The sequence below is a fragment of the Chenopodium album genome, chromosome 11 (assembly GCF_948465745.1).
Source record: "Chenopodium album chromosome 11, dcCheAlbu1.1, whole genome shotgun sequence".
Lineage (NCBI taxonomy): Eukaryota > Viridiplantae > Streptophyta > Magnoliopsida > Caryophyllales > Amaranthaceae > Chenopodium > Chenopodium album.
In genome coordinates, this window is record NC_137844.1 from 66,194 (window position 1) to 84,664 (window position 18,471).

The following is an 18,471-nucleotide window of genomic DNA, read 5'->3' on the forward strand; positions in this document are numbered from 1 at the left end:
TATGTTTTGTATTAATTTACCTTGTATGTATTGTCTATGCGTTATTTTGCAAGATGCGCTTAGAGGCAAAGGTATGTGAGTATGGGGAATGAATTACTTAATTACTCGTTCATGATTATTGAAATGGAATGAGTAAAGGAAGAATTAAAGTCTCAAAAGACGAGGTTAAGGTTTAGGGTGCTTTATGCACTTAAGGTGTTTATGCACCGAGGTAGTTAAAGGAATCAATAATAAATATTGCTTGTCACTAATAAATCAAGAATTGAATTGCAAAATTGGATTGTTTGGATGATGTGATATTTGATTGATTATATTATTCTGCATATGAGTCTTCACCAATTCTAAACTTGTAAATCACGTAAAGTGCAAGATGGATGAGCAATAAAACTCTGGATTTGTGCATATCTAAAGTTTTGACAATCAGGGGTTGGGGTTCACGGGGTATTAGCCGTGTGCTTTTTAGAGGCTGTCTGATCTTTGAGTCTCTTGTTTTCAAATGCTTTTAAAAATTATAAGGAGTTAGATGAAATCTCATACTAGCTATGGTCACGGAGTCGCGCCCGTGGCCATTGGATGTTTATTGATTTTTTTTGAAAGGAGGCATGGGGTTTTTCTTTTATTGATGTTCCAAATGGAGCATGGGATGGACAACCTTGTCTATTGCTTAATCCGATGAATAAAATGAAATAATTTAACTACTATTAACTAGTGAAGTCCTAGTAAAATTGACAGTGGAGGTGTGTGTTGAGTCTATGATTTAATTGTGTGTTATGATTGAATATTAGTAGCATGCTATGTTTTTCTTATTATATTTCGCAGCTTGTATGTACTCAGCTTTGCTGTTTGCGTGCTTTATGTGTCTTTCTTTGGTCATGGCCTTCGCCTTTCAATGACCCTGTTATGATCCAATTTTTACACTTGTAATATTGGGGGAACAGATTAATCATAGGTATTTGCATAAAGTGGGACTTGAATCAAGTGATGGGTAATTGATTGGAGAGTTGGTTCTACCTATGATTTAATTCTCGCAAAACATTAAACTGTCTCAAACTCTGCTTTGATTTATATACTACTTTGTTAATTGGGTTTTGAACAAGGGCCTCGATGGTTCCAACTTGTAAGATTTAATTTGGTTTTTAATTATTGGTTTGAAACTTTAATTTAGTTAAACTAGTTTTCCGCTGCTAAATTCTGAAATAGCTTTAACGTTTGAACACTTGGCGGTAGCACGTCAGTAATTCTCTTGGATTTTGTTCAGGGTATTTACAGGTTTAAAGAGAGAATTATTGGGGTGTTACATTGATCTTATGATGATTGATATTAAGTATGGTGCAAATTAATTTTCAGATTTTAATTTTAATTAAAAAGCCCCAATTTTGAAACCCTAGATTTATAAATAATTGATTATTGAAGGAATATGATTTCGGGTGGTTTAAACCTTTAATTTAAGGGTTTTAAAGTATATTTACAGTAAGTTTTCATTAATTAATATTGCTGGAATTTTTGTTAGTATGCTAAAAATTAAGTTTCTTAAAGGAATTTTGACTACCCATTAATTGGGATTAAAGTATGAGGTTTTAAATTAATTTTTAGCTTGTTTTAATTAAATTATGAGTGGTTTAATAAGAGTATATATTGCTGGAAATTTGTGTGGAGTAGATTTTAATGCCATGTTATGATTTTGGTTTGTAGGAGACTTTGAAGTGAGTGATTTCTATTACTCGTGGCGATTTTAAGATCGTATTCAAGGTACGTTCGCGTACTTAGCATATTTTTGATGATGTAGTAACATGCTAGGCTTGATTAATTAATCCCAAGTAGTAACATGCTAGATTATGATTGGAAATTGTGATTTGGATGATATTGGTGATTGAAATTATGAAGCATGATTTATTAGTGATGGATTAATGGTTTGAAAATAATCGTTTGACATGTTGAATATGAACCACACTTTTATTTATGGCATGATAGAAAGGATGTTTAATTAAACTAAGTGCTTAATTTAGTTTGGAATATTAAAAGGGAATTTTATTATGGTTCATATAATTTTTATTGATGCTATAAGCATGAGAAATGAGTCATTTAAGTGTCTTTGTACAAGTGGATTAAATTATATTTTTGGCGCCTTAGTGCATTTAAGGTGTTTCTAACACCGAGGGATAGGAATTGTGGCGCATTACGCGTTTAAGGTGTCTTTGACACTAAGGTAGATTTAAAAAGGGTTCAACATTAAATATTTTGTGGTCACTAATTATTCAAGAATTAAATTGGAATGTTTAATTGTTTGAATAATTATTATGGTTGAATGATTATGTTTTGAGAGTCATCACCAAGTTTAATAATATGTAAATAATGTAAAGTGAAAGAGATTACGTGTAATCCTCCGTATTTTTAAATATTTTATAAATGAAATTTTATTTTATTTATAATATTTATTTGTATTTTTTCGGAATTTATTCTACAAGTTTCAAATTATTTTGGGTTGATAAACGATTTTATTACAAAGAAATTTTTATGAACCTTCCTTCTATAATTTATGCCCATACAAAATTTCAGATTTGTTTAATTGAGAAAATAAGGGTTTAAGTATTGATTTTTCATGTTTTAGGGCTTGAAATCGTGCTAATCAAGTTACTTAATCATACTATGTTTAAATTACGTTAAAGTATAATTATTTTGATTATGTATAAAATTTTAGATTATTAAAGTTCCAATTTTTATGAACAAGTTGTGTTAATTTCATATTTTTATGCTTCTAATCTTATAAAATAATGTTTGTGGGTATTTCATGATTAACAAGCCTTGAACTTTAAATTTAATCTTAAGAATAAATTTTCAGATTTTATACTTTTTATTTTGAAGCCTCTAATTGCATTGAATTGGTATATTTTTGGGTTTTTAACACACTAACCTACTATATAATGATTATTTCAAGTAATTATTATGGGGTTATTTTATATACTTAAACCAAAATTTCAGATTATTCACTTACTTTAAAAGTTGTTGGAATTTTATGTTATAAGCTATATTTTTACGATTTTAGCATATAAACTTATAGTGAACTAATGAATTATTAACTTTGACTATTGGGAGTGATTTAAAAACATTATTTTGATGGTTTAAGAGGTTTTAAAGTAGTTTGGTATTGTTTTAAATTTACTTGCTTGGGTGTTGATTTAATTCTTGTTGTTTGTTTTAGGAGAGGACTTTGTAGAAGGCGACTTCTAGTTCCTAAAGTGGCCAATCGAATCATTTATACAAGGTACGTAAGAGTTACGAAACCTTGCCTTTAGATGCATGTTTAGGGATGTATCAAGAACTTAGTATCATGTATAGAGAAGACTGGGCTAAATTGTTTGGTTATACATTGTGATTTCCGTATGTTGTGCACTACTCTACATTGCAAGTATTATTTATGCATTAATTATGCAAAATGCGCTTAGAGGCAAAGGTATGTGATTTGGTGAAATGATTCATTTATCACTCGTTCATGATTATGGAGATAGAATGAGTAAAGGAAGAATTTAAGTCTTATAAGACGAGGTTAAGATTATATTGTGGGGTGCTTTATGCATTCAAGGTGTTTATACACCGAGGTAGTTAAAAGAATCAATAATAAATGTTGCTTGTCACTAATAAATCAAGAATTGAAATTGGAAACTTGCTTTACGACTGAATTGATATTGGTTTGGTTATATTGTTTTACATATGAGTCATCACCAAGTCTAAACTTTTAAATCACGTAAAGTGCAAGATGGATGAACAATAAAACTCTGGATTTGTGCACATTTGGAGTAATGACAATCAGGGGTTAGGGTACACGGGGTATTAGCCGTGCACTTTTCTAGAGGCTGTCTGATCTACGGGTCTCTTATTTCAAATACTTTTCAAAAACTAGGAGTTAGATGAGATCTCATACTAGCTACGGTCACGGAGTCGCGCCCGTGGTCGTTGGATGTTTTATTGATGTTTCCGAAAGGAGGCATGGAGTTTTTCTTTTATTGATGTTCCAAATGGAGCATGGGATGGACAACCTTTTCTATTGCTTAATCCAATGAATAAATGAAATGATTTAACTACTGTTAACTAGTGGAGTCTTGGTAAAACTGATAGTTAAGTCGTGTGTTGAGTCTATAATTTAATTGTGTGTGATGATTGAATGTTAGTAGCATGCTAGGGACTTCTTATTATATTTCGCAGCTTGTATATACTCAGCTTTGCTGATTGCGTACTTTGTGTGTCTTTCTTTGGTCATGGCCTTCGCCTTTCAATGACCTGTGATGATCTAATTTTTAACTTGTAATATTGGAGAGCAGATTAACCACAGGTTCTTACACATGCAGCTTTCGCATCTAGGTGGTGGGATCTTGAATGGAGTGTTAGTTGCTTTTCACATTTTATTTTGCTACTTACTTTTGAAGTTATTTAAACTAGATTTCATTTTTATACTACTTCTACTGGTTTGAGTTTTGAATAAGGGCCTTAATGGTTCCAAGTTGTGACACATAATTTGGTTTTGTTTGTTGGTTTTGAAACTTATTTATAACTGATTTAGTTTTTCCGCTGCTAATGTCTGATATAGCCTTAACGTTTGAACACGTGGCAGTAGCACGTCAGTAATTCTCTTGGATTGTTCAGGGTACTCACAGGTTTAAAGAGAGAATTACTAGGGTGCTACATTACGCACCAAAACTCTTGGAACGTATACACCTTGAGTATGAACATATGGGGGGAGTTATGGGGTTTTATATTTAACCATAACTTCTACTGGGAGTACAAGACGCTGTATTTTCCTTTTATTATTATCCGCAAGAATTCCGCCACTTACGAGTGGTTATTTTATACTGGCATGGTTAACTCCCGTGTTAGTACCCCTTTATTGGGGCAGGTTAGGGGGGAAACCCGTTCGATGCGTAATCAATACTAAATAAATTATTTAGTTACTTGGTTGAGAGGTTTTGTTGTGTGCTTGTAAACAGGTGCAATGAGGTAAGTTGCGTGTTGATAGGTAAAAGCATGTTAGTGTGTTTAAATATGCTTATGTACTCAGCTTTGCTGATTGTGTGTTTGTGTGTTTGTTGGCCTTGTCTTTACCTTGGCCCTAAGATGACCCATTTTTAATGACCCGTTTTTAATGGAGAGTAATGGAAACAAGTAGAGAGAAGATTTTCAGGTGATGAAGCATATTCATGATGGACATGAGTGAAGAGCGAATCATGCTAGTTTTCATAAGTTTATGATATGTTTATTGCTTTAATTATTTTATGATGTTATTGTTTGTGAGACTAACGCAAAGGTTTTGAGTTTGGTTCGGTTTTGTTAAGGGCCTACAATGGTTCCAAGTTGTAAGTTGACTTTGTTTGACTTTACTTTCGTTAGTTGACTTTTAAGTTGAGTCGTTTTGAATGTTTTTAAAGAGAGTCTTCCGCTATATGTCTTTGATAGTTGCCTTAGCCGTTGTCACGGTGGCGGTAATATCTTAGATTTTCCTATTTAAAGTTTTAAACAGGGCAAAACATGTGTTTTAAAAGAAAGGAATTTTTAGGGTGTTACAGTTGCTTTGCACATGAGTGCATCTACGTGAGTAACGTGGCTCCATAATTTATATTTCCTCGAAGGCTCGAACAAAATTTTGACAATAGTTCCAATATTTTGACAAGAATACACTCCATCTTTAGCATGAATTAGAGTTTCATGTTTACCTTTCTCTACAATGACCCCATTTTTTACCACTGCAACCACATTAACGTTTTTTTCATAGTAGATAATCGATGTGCAACTACTACTGTAGTTTAATTTGCCACCACTAGATCTAGTCCTTAAGAGTCCATATTGAGTTTGGAATTAGCAAAAAAATAATGTAAGTGTCTCATTTTTACAGCAAAAAATAGTTGCCCACCAATCGATACATTTTTTTACGGAAAATGAGGCATTTACATTATTTTTTTGCTAATTTCAAGCTCACTTCGGATCCTTAAGAGCTAGAATAGCCCCTGAAACCTTAACCGAATATTTTTCGACACGTAAACCGATAAAAAAGTTGAATCGGGCTGCAATTTACAATTGATAAGAACTTTTGGGCTGCAATTTGCAAAATACTCCCCCTGTTTTTTTAAAATGCACCACTTTTCTTTTAGAGCAATTCCAATGACTGTAACTAGGGAGTTGCGTGCAATATTAAATAATCCCTAACTACTAGCTTGACCACTGGAGCTAGAAGATGCAATTACCTTGGTCAAGCAAGCTAATTTGCTTGGGAAAAGACTTGATAAAGTAAAACATAAATAAAATGAAAGTTAAAAACATAAATTAAGGAGGTGTGTTTAATTTAAATAGTAAGCTAATAACTATGCATTGAAACTCAAATTAGCTAAAATGACAATTAGCTTAAAAGCTTATGTGGTATGGCAAGCTAATTCAACAATTAGCTTGATATTAGAGTTGCTCTTATGGGTGTTTTTTTTTTTTTTAAATGCATCCCATTCAAATTATTTAATCATTTCTCTGTGTTCCATAGTCTCCACTTATATAATAAAAATATTTACTCTCCCTCACATTCTATCTCTTTTATGGTCCCTATTTAACTTTTACTATGATAAATTATTCACCAAATTTTAAATGACTGTAATTCACAAATTTTCCTAAAATAAATAAAAATACTTTACTCTTTTTGATGAGAGACAGCAGGACCAAGTGAGGCCAATAATGAAGAATGAGTGTAGCCGAGGGTGACTGTGAAAGGTTGTGATGAGAGGAGCCGTCAGCCGTGAAAATGGCTGTGTGTTAATTCTGTAAAAGGAAGAAAAAAAAGAAAAAAAAAAGAAAAAAACGTCCATTGGTGGAGATGGATGAGGAGGGAGATTGGGGTGCGGAGGAATCGAGACTACTATTATCCAGATCCACCCACTCTGATTGTCATCTTCATGATCCTAATCCTGACGATGAATTGCAATTTCAGGAAATAAAAAGACCCATGGCGAAGTCACTCCATAGATGTAAAACAGCCCCAGCAAAGGATATGGCCGCCGTGGTTCGTGAGCTTCAAGCGAAATACACAGCAACTGGCGGTGGCGGTGATGTTGGTGGTAAAGCTGAAGTCGAGGAGGAGGAAGACGAAGATGAAGATGATGAAGATTCCTCGGGTACGAGGACGGTGATGGTGAGACAAGCAGGTATACTACTGATAATATACTTAGTCATGGGTGTTTTGGTGTATCAACTCAACAAGGATCAATTCTCAAGAGGAGAAGGAGGTGTAGAGACTCATCCAATTGTTGATGCTCTCTACTTCTGCATCGTCACAATGTGTACCATCGGCTACGGTGATATTACTCCTCTCACTCCTTTTACCAAACTGTTTTCCTGTCTCTTTGTACTTGTTGGCTTTGGTTTCATCGACATTCTCCTTTCTGGAGTACTCAATTATGTGCTTGATCTTCAGGAGCAGAATATCCTCTCTGATATACTTCATCATCAGACTAATAATGTTAATAATCCGAATCTGAGTCATAATCGCAATCCCCCTTTCCTCCGCTTCCTCACCCTCAGGCTTGTAGATGTTCAGAAAGGTCGCATGAGAATCCGTCTCAAAGTTGGTTTAGCACTGCTGGTCCTTATCCTATGCATCGGTGTTGGAACTCTCTTCTTGTATTTTGTTGAGAAATTGTCTTTGGTTGACTCCCTTTATCTATCTGCCCTTTCCGTTACTACCGTTGGCTACGGCGATAAAGCCTTCACCACCCTCTCCGGCCGCCTTTTCGCTTCTGTTTGGCTCCTCTTTTCCACTTTGGCTGTCGCCCGCTCCTTTCTCTTCCTTGTTGAGGCTCGCATTCACAAACGTCAACGCACCATTGCCAAGTGGGTTCTCCAAAGGGACATTACTCCTCTTGACCTCTTTGCTGCCAACATCAATAATAACGATTTCATCAAGTATGTCCATCTCCTCTTTTTTTTTTTTTTTTTTTTTTCTAAAACTGTATACAAGTAGTATATTTCTCTAATCTTTACAATATAATAATTAATAGATGTATATTCTATTGTAGCAGAATTGTTCACTGATTGGTAAAATCAGGAACCAGAAAAGAACAGTAGCAGAGCACTTTAACACCTCTTTATTATGTCATGAATAGAACCCATGTAAGCAAGACAACACATACTCATGTGTGAAGTGATGAGGTCCTTGCTCAGGAGTCTAAATAAACCTGATTTATCACTATATTACGAGTAGTATTTAGACCTCAGTTGATAATTGGGCAGTCATCATCCATAATCTAAGTGGCCAATTTGCCATTCAAATTTTCCATTTTACAAATGTGTAAAAGCTATTAAGCACAATCATCATTATTACTCAATCCTTGGGCATCCATGAGTCCATGACTGTCGATGGACTTTTTACGTAGTGTAGTGTAAAGGGTTGTGCTTCACAAAAGCTCATGGTTTGTTTACTGGGTTTAGCTATTTGGCCTATATCTATACAGTCTTTGGGAACTATGTTTATGGTCTACAAGTAACTAAATTTGGATTTTTCAATGTGTATCATCAAAATTAACTATTAATTATACTATGCATGTATCTGGCAATCTGAAGTTGAGAAGAACCACTGATCCCCCATAATTACCTTTACGCGCAGCAAATCAGAATATGTTATCTTCAAGCTTAAAGAGATGGGAAAGGTTGGAGAGCAGGACATATCACAGATTTGCCATCAGTTTGAAAAGCTTGATTCCAACAACATGGGAAGGATTACGCTGCCTGATCTATTGCAAAGTCGCCCTTTTTCGTGAAAGCAGAAGGTTTGGCCTGAAAGCATTGCAAGAGAGTTGTTATGAGGGTGTAAGCAACATCTGTATCCTATAAATTCATGGTTTTGTTTTTTAATGGTATCTCTGGAATTATGCATATATACAGGGGACTTACTGATTATCCTCATTTATAGAAATCTCTGTCCTGTAGACTAATATATTGTGTCCAGAACAATGTAGAAATACTAAATATTGTATATTCTAAACAGGTTACCTAGTACATCATTTTCAATAATCACTAGGCAACATTGAGATCACATGAAAATGTGCGAACTCTTGAAATTATTGCATGGTTTCCTTGTGTACAATTGTGACGCAATTTCTTTATTAATGTAACTAATCTTGTGAAATCAATGTAAAATGGTGTTTGTATGTTTTGTTTAATTATAAGCCTGAAGCTCTCCTTAAATTTGGTACAAATTACTTAATACTTGGTTCACTGTAAGTTATCAAGTCTAGTGAATAACTTAGGTTATTTTCTGTGAAAAAAATCTATTTGAATTCCTTACTGTCTGTGTTAAACTTGCTTTCCTTCTTAATAATTGTATTTGCGTACTTGACTTCAGTTTGGTCTATGGTTAAGTTTCCCCAATTTGCTATAATAGTGTGATGCTGATATCTTCTCCATTCTTTGCAGTAAAATTGCTTCACTCTTCAGCATTAGCTGTAGATATTTAATTGTTGGATTGTGGACACTATTCCACCTCAAGTCTGATTATAATACATGTCCTAGAAGTCTTTAGATGGATTAAATCTGTTCCCATTACAAATGTTATTGGGAGCTACTCCAATTCACCTGTTGCAGAAGAAATCCTATGAATAAAGGAAGTCATGTTCATCACGGGAATCATAGGAATATTATAATTCTGAAGACTAAAGGAGATATCTATGAGCCTATGATGGCCAATGCTCATAAATCCTTGCCAGGTTGGTTCTTTAATCCTTCATTAAGCGACATGAAGTACATTATATCTCAAAATGGTTTTAGATGGTGATAGGAGTTGTAGCATTTGGTTTATCTTAACATAAGATATCTTGAATATGAGCCAAAATAGTGGGGGTATTTCGTCTTCAAGTTGCATATAAAGGAAACTAGAATATGTGTTAGGCACAAGAGATATAGCATGGGTTAATTATATATTACTAGTTAGGATGGGAAAGGGGATGGGAAGGCAATCAAAGCTATAGGAACACCATTCTTAATTTTGTTATTTAGGTGTTGAGACTCTACTATTCTCACATCTACCTTGTGCAAAATCTGGTCTTTATGAAATTGTTTGGAAACTTGATAGCTGCATTATGTACAAAGGATATTTGTGTATAATTATATTTTACTGGTTAGGATTATTTGAAGTGAGACTAAATGATAACCATTGCAGATGTTTGTGTATAATTGTGTATATGGTTGCTACCTTCTGTAAATTAGTGCAAAGCTAGAATTACAGCATTATTGCCATGCATATGTACCAGCAATATATGGGATATTGACTATTTTAGTTAAATGGATGCAACTGTGAATTGTTGTTCTTGTGTTCTTCCAAAATCTTGGTTACCCTTATTTTTTTTCTTGCAAGATCTGAAAGGCAATCCAGAATCTATTATGGTCCAGGAGGCTCTGGCGGTAAGCTAGAAAGAGGGTGATCTGAGGTTCATAGATCCTTCGAGTCATGGAAACTCAAAGAACAGGACCTCGCACACCTAATTTTTTCTGAGAACCTTGGCCATCCTCATGTTATTTGGTTTATTGTCTACCTGTCTAATAGCATGCCATATGCTGAAGGTATTCTTACTCCATATCATTGAACTCTTTTCTCTGAAGGTATTATTATCAGTATCATTGGATTACTCTCTCTCTCTCTCTCTCGTCTTTTATGTCATTTTGCTAGATAGCTTATAACTGGTTAAACATTTATAAAGATTTTGTTACTCCTTAATTTGAAATTAATAGTTATATTTTTTAAGGAATACTTTGTAATATTATGATTAAATTTTCTAATTTGTCAGTACCTTATATTAATTGATGAGGAGAGGATTGAAAAATAAAAATCACTTGCTTTTATAGAGGTCTTTTATGTTTTTTTTGTAATATATTGGTCCATTCTTGGTCCCATTTTGTCAACTTATTTGGCTTATTTTAGGCAATAAAGTTATGAACTTATATAAGTTTTGATGTAGTAAAAATAAGGTCTTACAAAATCCATAAGTTGAATAAAATATAGCCTTAAGATATAAACTAATTTGGGTCGTAGGGAGTAGGCTAGCAGCAAATGTGTTTGGCAGCATGTGTATATGTATGTATGCGTTTTGGTTTTTTAAAACGGTTTAATACTAGAAAAGAATACAAACACAAACGATTGCTTTTAGGGTAATTGACTTGAGGGTACCAATGTAAAATCTGAATGACTGAAATGCTTTGAGCATATTGATGGGTTGGATATTACTATGTAATCCGTAGTAGTTATCATGTGCTATTTCTGAAAGATGAGCCGCACTCTTTACTATTCTTCATCTCCCTTGGGTAATTGTGATAAATTAGTTTTGTTAAGAGCATTGATTTGTATGACTGTATGTGGAAGTACGAGCTAATGGACTTGCAGGACGAAAAACTTGTACCAAACATAGATTTGGTATGGAGATGAAGATGGAGATGACGTGTTTGTTTGTTAACCACCTGAGTCAGTGAAGATCTTACGATTTGGTATGGAGATGGTGTGTTTGTTTGTTAACCACCTGAGTCAGTGAAGATCTTACCTTCCTTTTCCATGTAACACACGTGAAGCTTTGAAAGCTTATGTGTACCCTTGCTTAATCCAAGCTGATTCTTTTGAATAGAAGTGCAACTGATACACAATGTGAAGCGACAGTGTTAAAAGTAGTAGTGCAGCCAAAATCCTTTTACTGCATTAAAGGGAGCGGTGCCCTGAGAGGCTAAGAAGCAGAGCTGGTTATAAATAAGTGTCAGAAGCAGAGCTGTGAAGCTTTAGACGATCACCAATTTTTACCCTACAGCCTACTCAAAAATACAATAGGGATTTTGCAACTTGCGAGCTGGTTGACATAGGACGATAGGAGTTTAAGGAATTGAGGTGTAGTTTGGTTCACATGGGAATTATAATTTCCATGAATGGCAAAGTTTTGGGAATTTCCTAAAATTATTTGGTTAATAACAAGGGAAGTAACTTCATATACTTTCTCCGTTTCACATTAGTTGCAACACTAGGCTTGGCTCATAGTTTAAGAAGATTATAGACTAGACTTGTAGCCTTATTATATAAAGTATTGTTAGTAAGAGATAGAAATAATAATAAAAAAAAAGTAGTGTAGGTAGGGTTGGTAAGAAAGAGAATTAATAAAATATTTGTAAAAGTGGGTTTTGTGGGAGAGATAAATCATAAAATAATGGTGAGTTCTTTCTAAATATAGTAGTGTTGTAACTAAAGTAAAACAGCTAAAAATAAAAAGTGTTGCAACTAATGCGAAACGGAGGGAGTAGGAATTACTACCATTTTTTTTTTTTGAATAGCAGTAGGAATTACTACTTACATAAGGAACAAAGGTAAATAAATTCTTATATTTTGTGAAAAGTTTAAATTCCTAATGTTTTTTGAGGCTTATCACCGGTAAAAACATCTACAAAGATTTACAAAAGAGACAAGAAAAAAAGAGATGAAAGAGAAAGAGAGAAAAGGAGGAGAGTAGAGGAAAACCTTAAAAAAAAAAAAGAAAAAAAAAAAAATCTAACAATAGAGGTTAGAAAAACCTTTTAAAGGGAGAAACCCTTTTATATCCATATCTTTTCTAATTGTTTTGTAATATTTCAACTACCCTCACTTATTTGTATAATAAAGTTAATTAATTAACCTAAAATTATATGTTGGTAAAAGTGTAGTTTTTTTTTTTTATTTTTTTTTAATTTTTTTAAAAGGGGTCTTCAAAAAACAAAAGAGAGAGAATATATACTCTGTACAAAAGTAAATTGTTAGAGGACAACTCAACTAAATGTGTATACGCACACTATTACGCCTTTTCACATTAGAGCCTATTAAGCTAGAAATGTGGACGCAGCTTAGGCCCCATCATATCCGGCGTGTGGATGAGATTCGAAGCCGTGGTATTTGTTTATGTTGGCTCTAATACCATATTAGATGATCAACTCAATAAAAAATGTAAGCAAATGGTTGAACCATTGAATCGGTTTGTATACTTTATTTATATTATAATAAGTGGCAGAAAGAAGGGAGAGTTTGGATTACTGGAGTAATAGTAATTATGATGAAAGCTTAAATGGAGGAAGTGGAAAATCATGAGGATTTCAAATGGATGAGTTATTTGGTTGACAATAAAAAGTGTAAAGGAGGGAATTGCAAATTTATGGGAATTGTGACTTCCCACAAAACATGGGAAGTTAATTACCTACCCCCTAGGTAACTCAAAATCTCCATGATTTGCAACTTCTTTCATCCCAACTAAACAAGTTTAGACAATTATTAGGTATTTAATTCCCATGGGAAGTAAATTCCCTTATCAAACAAACAACACCTAAAAAAAACAGTGAAAGCAAAGATACAAGGCATAAAGTTAGGGACCAGTGAGGTTAGTGAGAGTACCTCATCCGTTACGAGTCCCAGATCATCAGATACAACTTACAAAGACCGACACTCAGACGCAAATGAAGTAATGTTTTGAAACTTACTTTTTCCAAACCTTTCTTTTCGCTTCCAATCCAAAATTACGCAAGATTACAACTTACTTCAATCATTCCTTTTTACTTTTGTAGTATACACATTTTTAATAATATCACAAAATATTATATGCATTATAGGAGTAATAAGCATTTTTTCCTTCTCTTTTTTCTCCACGAAATCTCTGCTGCTTAGCCTGCTTTTAGACATTTACCACACTTTCTGATTCTAAATACTCTTCTCATTCTATGCATTTTTGTAAAAGTATTACTGTGACAATAAATATTTATATTTGCATATTAGTAAATGTATACAATAATTGATTATTAATTGAGATGAATCAAATAAGACTAAATGGGAAGAACAAAAAGGTTTGAAAGAAATACAAGTACGAGTATTAAATATACAGTATACTCCAAATCTAAATTATTCAGTGTTAAAATTGCATGATAATGTAATTGACATTAGAAATATGGAGCAATTTCTTTTCTTGGGTTGCTAAATATCTGAAATCAAAAATAAAAAGAATTGTCAGTAAATGCTCCCTTCACAATCTGAGCTGAAGCATAAAATTAAAGCTCTACTCGCCAAGGAACGTATATATTCTCTTAAATACTAGTGAGTACTTACCTTATGAAGAGGGGGTTTTGTGCTTTACCAATACCAGTTGGCAGTAGTAGTAGTTGTTCCTTTATATATCTATGTTCTTGTCTTTCTCTTAATTAATAATTCTTCTACTTAAATAGTTGGTTGTACTGTGAGTTGTTGCAAATCAATCAACTAAAGATAAAAGAAGAAAAAAGGGAAGATTAATTGTTGACGGAAATGAGTAAAGAGGTAAGAGTGTTGTTAGTAATGGTGGTAGCAGCCATTTTGTTAGGCTGCAGCTGCAGATGCAGTGTGAATGCAGGAAACATTGAAAAGGAAAAATCGGCAGTGGGGGATCCAGGAATGAAGAGGGACGGACTGAGGGTTGCCTTTGAGGCCTGGAACTTCTGCAATGAAGTTGGTCATGAAGCCCCTGCCATGGGTAGCCCTCGAGCGGCCGACTGCTTTAATTTCATCCCCGAAGCTTCTATCAGCAACAAAATCCAAAGTGGAGGAAGCAATAGGTCCTTTGAAATTCAGCACAAAGTGACAGAAGCACACAACAAGCTTGGGGTGGGAAAGCCTTTTCCAGGGTTGACAGCAGAAGCTCTGACTAATGCAGATCTGTATGCAGCCCAAAAGGAGCTATATTTGGGAAGCTTATGCGAGGTTAAAGCTGAGGCCGAAGCCCCGTGGCAATTCTGGATGGTTATGCTGAAGAATGGCAACTTTGACAGTAATTCAGGTCTATGCCCACAGAATGGGAAAAAGGTTGGTCCATTTTATACACCTCCAGGCAGGTTCCCTTGCTTTGGAGCTGGGTGCATGAACCAACCTTCCTTTCACCACAACCCAACCTCCTTGAGGTTATCTCATGCTAATGACTCTGATATAGCCACCATGACGGGTGGCTTCAGGGGTACCTATGACTTAGATTCCGATATCAGCAATGTCGTGGACGTGGGCGTGGGAGTCTCTTATTATGAAGTTACTTGGAAGAAGCAACCTGGACAGGGCAGCTGGTCTTTCAAACATAAGCTTAAAACTTCCAAAAAGTATCCGTGGCTTATGCTGTACCTCAGGGCTGATGCAACTCAAGGATATTCTGGAGGTTATCACTATGACACCAGAGGAATGCTCAAAACTGTGAGTCTTTTTTTTTTTTTTTTTTTTTTTTTTTTTTTTTTGTCCTGCTTCAATTCAGGGTTTCCACTCCATCTCTATGAAAACAAGTAAATTTTTGGCCAGTAGAAAAAAAATCTTCTAGTAGTACAAAATTAAGAATGAAAATGTGATATTTCACCTGGATCCCGTCCCTACATGTGCTGTGGAAACATCAATAATTTGACTAGGCTTGCAAGATCCATGTGATTTTCCACCAAATAAAGTTTTGCTAAATTCCCCAGGTTTTGAAATCTGTCTTGACTCTTGGTTTTGCCCGTGATTATTTTGACAACCTTTATTAATCCCACTCTTAGCTCTGATCACTGTAATATATTAAAAAAAAAAAAAAAAAAAAAAAAAAAAAAAAAAAAAAAAAAAAACTCCGATTACTGTTTTTATGGTTCTCTGTGTTGACAGTCTTGACACTATTGTCAATACCCCACCAAACAAAGGTTGGGGAATTATCTTGTAATCTTAAAGTCACAAGCTCGAATCCTTCCAAGTCCCAGCATAGGTTGCACAAGAACGGGTATTGACACGTATACGAAGAAACGTCTATCTCAAAATACGGGATGTTAAAATTCATATCATACATTAAAAAAAAAAAATTTAATCATATATGTATCACTCTATCCTCTTATTAGATCATAATAAAGGCACTCATATTATTTAACAATTATCTTATATATCTTACTTTACTTAAATTTTCTTATTAAAAAAAGTTGAACAACTAATATAATAGTAGGATTATTAGATTTTTGTTTGTTTATTTTTTTTTATTAAATAAAATTTTTGTTGTTTTACTTTGACATACACGTTTGCCTCCGGGGAGACACTTAGGGCCTGTTCATATTTACTTAATTTCAGTTCAGTTCAGTTCAGTTCAGCTCCTATCAGTTCAGTTCAGTTCAGTTCCAATCAGTTCAGTTCAGTTCAGTTCAGTTCCAATCAGTTCAGTTCAGTTCAGTTCAGCTCTTAATTTCCCTCTCACATAAAATATTCATTTCAGTTTAATTCAGTTCAGTTCAGTTCAGTTCAGTTCCAATCAGTTCAGTTCAGCTCCAATCAGTTCAGTTCAGTTCAGCTCAGTTCAGTAAATATGAACAGGCCCTTAGTTGGTGCCTCTGTGGTGCTTCGCCCTAATGGTGCTTCACCCTACTCACACTTATTGAAGTGACCCCTATGGCTCTATATTTTTATTAGAACGGCCCCTTCGTCAAAAGTCTACCTTTGCCATTATTTGCCTCAATATTCAAAACCAAATAAATAACGAAATTTTAGTGTATTTAGGTAGATTTTGCTCACGTGGATCCCACCTTGACCAGGCCATGTGTTCATTTTGTTCCATGTTGTATTAAGTTCTTATACTAGGTGCCACAATTACAATCATTGACATTATAACTAGGCCACTAACTACAATTAAAAGAGTAATACATATAACGTTTCCTGCATGCAGCTTCCAGTATCCCCAAACTTTAAAGTGAAAATGCATTTGGATATAAAGCACGGCGGAGGAGCAAAGAGCCAATTCTACTTGATTGATATCGGAAGCTGCTGGAAAAACAACGGAAAACCATGCAATGGGGATGTGCTCACCGATGTTACTAGATATAGTGAGATGATCATTAACCCTGAAACTCCCGCGTGGTGCAGCCCTACTAGCATCAAGTCCTGTCCACCCTACCACATTACTCCCAACAACACCAAGATTCCCAGGAATGACACTACCCACTTTCCCTATGGCGCCTACCATTACTATTGTCGACCTGGGAATGCTGAGAACCCTGAGCAACCATCTGACTCATGTGACCCTTACAGCAATCCTCAGTCACAAGAGATACTCCAGTTGCTGCCTCATCCTATTTGGGCTGAATATGGATATCCTACCAAGCCAGGCCAAGGATGGGTTGGCGATCCTACTACTTGGGTGTTGGATGTTGGCGGCCTTTCTAGTAGGCTCTACTTCTACCAGGTTATCATGATTTCTTCAACTGCAGTGTTTAACTAGTGTATGCAGTAATTTGCTCTTTGTTTTTCTGGTTGTTGCTAACAAATTGCCATTCTCTATGCATATCAGGACCCTGGTACACCTCCAGCGAAAAGAGTATGGACTTCAATTGATATGGGTACTGAAATTTTTGTCAGTGACAAAGAGGAGGTGGCAGAATGGACAGTCAGTGACTTTGATGTCATTATCACTTGATAAACAGGAGCTAGGAAATCTGCTTCTAAGGCTTTGTGCGATGGTAGCGCAGGGTGTAGAGTGAAAATACCGTAGGTAATATATTAAGTGCAATCCACAAGCCATAAAGGGCAGGGTATAACCGTCATTTGACACATGAATCTACCGTGATCTGTGGCCATGCCTTTAATTGTAAAATTGACAGAAATGTGACTTGTTTCTCTACTGTGAGCTTTTCTTCAATCTAAAAAGGAGATCTAGCATCTGCTCTTTTATCCAAATATATACTCATGGTCTCATGCATTATCTTTTTTTCTTTCCTAATTTTGCAGCAAATTACTAACTGGTTTACCATGTGGAGAAGCAACATGAAATCAACCTCTATAATTTTCTAATATATAAAGCATAAGAGAAAAGCAGAAAACATTATGTTGTTCTCTTGTATTGGGAGCAGGAAGCCAAGGTTTGTAGATTGTAGGCAAGTTAAGAATGCCCCTGAATGTACCGTTCCAAAAATTAGATTCAAGAAGTTTAAATATCTTACCCGAGTAAATTCTCATACTTAAGGCCTGTTCTCATACGTTTATTTTCAGTTCAGTTCAGTTTATATCTAATGATATTGCTAATGATACAAAGCCAAATTTCATTCTTTTAAGCTCTTATTACAACAACGACAATAATAATAATAATAATAATAATAATTAATAATAATAACATTGTATTAATTAGAATAATAAAGAGAGTGGTATACAGTTGGGGGGGGGGGGGTTGGCTCTGTTTAATTTCGTTCCAGCTTTTTTTTTTTTTTTTTTTTTTTTAAATTGTGATAATTATTTACAAAGTGTTTTGTGTTCTTTTGTCATAATAATATTTTATTTTTTAATTAAATAGTATATGTTTTAAAAATGTTTTGGGGTTTCATGTTTTTAATATATTTTCCATAAATATTTTAATTATATAGTATATTTTTCTTAAATATTTTAATATGCATATTTGTATATACACATATGTATAATAATAAATAATCAAAGATCACTAATCCGTAGTTAAAAAT

The 18,471-nt window shown here is 34.4% G+C and overlaps 2 protein-coding genes across 4 annotated transcripts; both read left to right on the plus strand.

Moving 5' to 3' along the window:
- Nucleotides 1–6,690: 6,690 nt before the first annotated feature.
- Nucleotides 6,691–12,634, plus strand: LOC145567043 (two-pore potassium channel 5-like). 3 transcript variants are annotated; one of them, XM_081626269.1, is made up of 3 exons: nucleotides 6,692–7,929; nucleotides 8,630–8,832; nucleotides 9,439–12,634. In XM_081626269.1, the coding sequence occupies exons 1-2, from the start codon at nucleotides 6,845–6,847 to the stop codon at nucleotides 8,781–8,783; spliced, it is 1,239 nt and encodes a 412-aa protein (XP_081482395.1). In that variant the 5' UTR covers nucleotides 6,692–6,844; the 3' UTR covers nucleotides 8,784–8,832; nucleotides 9,439–12,634. The 3 variants fall into 3 exon arrangements, with proteins under 3 accessions (XP_081482396.1, XP_081482395.1, XP_081482394.1); XM_081626270.1 differs by lacking the exon at nucleotides 9,439–12,634 and having other exon boundaries at nucleotides 6,691–7,929; nucleotides 8,587–8,723; XM_081626268.1 differs by lacking the exon at nucleotides 9,439–12,634 and having other exon boundaries at nucleotides 8,630–9,058.
- Nucleotides 12,635–14,207: 1,573 nt separating this feature from the next.
- LOC145567042 (uncharacterized) lies at nucleotides 14,208–17,938 on the plus strand. Its single transcript, XM_081626267.1, has 3 exons — nucleotides 14,208–15,217; nucleotides 16,692–17,207; nucleotides 17,313–17,938. The coding sequence occupies exons 1-3, from the start codon at nucleotides 14,309–14,311 to the stop codon at nucleotides 17,436–17,438; spliced, it is 1,551 nt and encodes a 516-aa protein (XP_081482393.1). The 5' UTR covers nucleotides 14,208–14,308; the 3' UTR covers nucleotides 17,439–17,938.
- The last annotated feature ends 533 nt before the right edge of the window (nucleotides 17,939–18,471 follow it).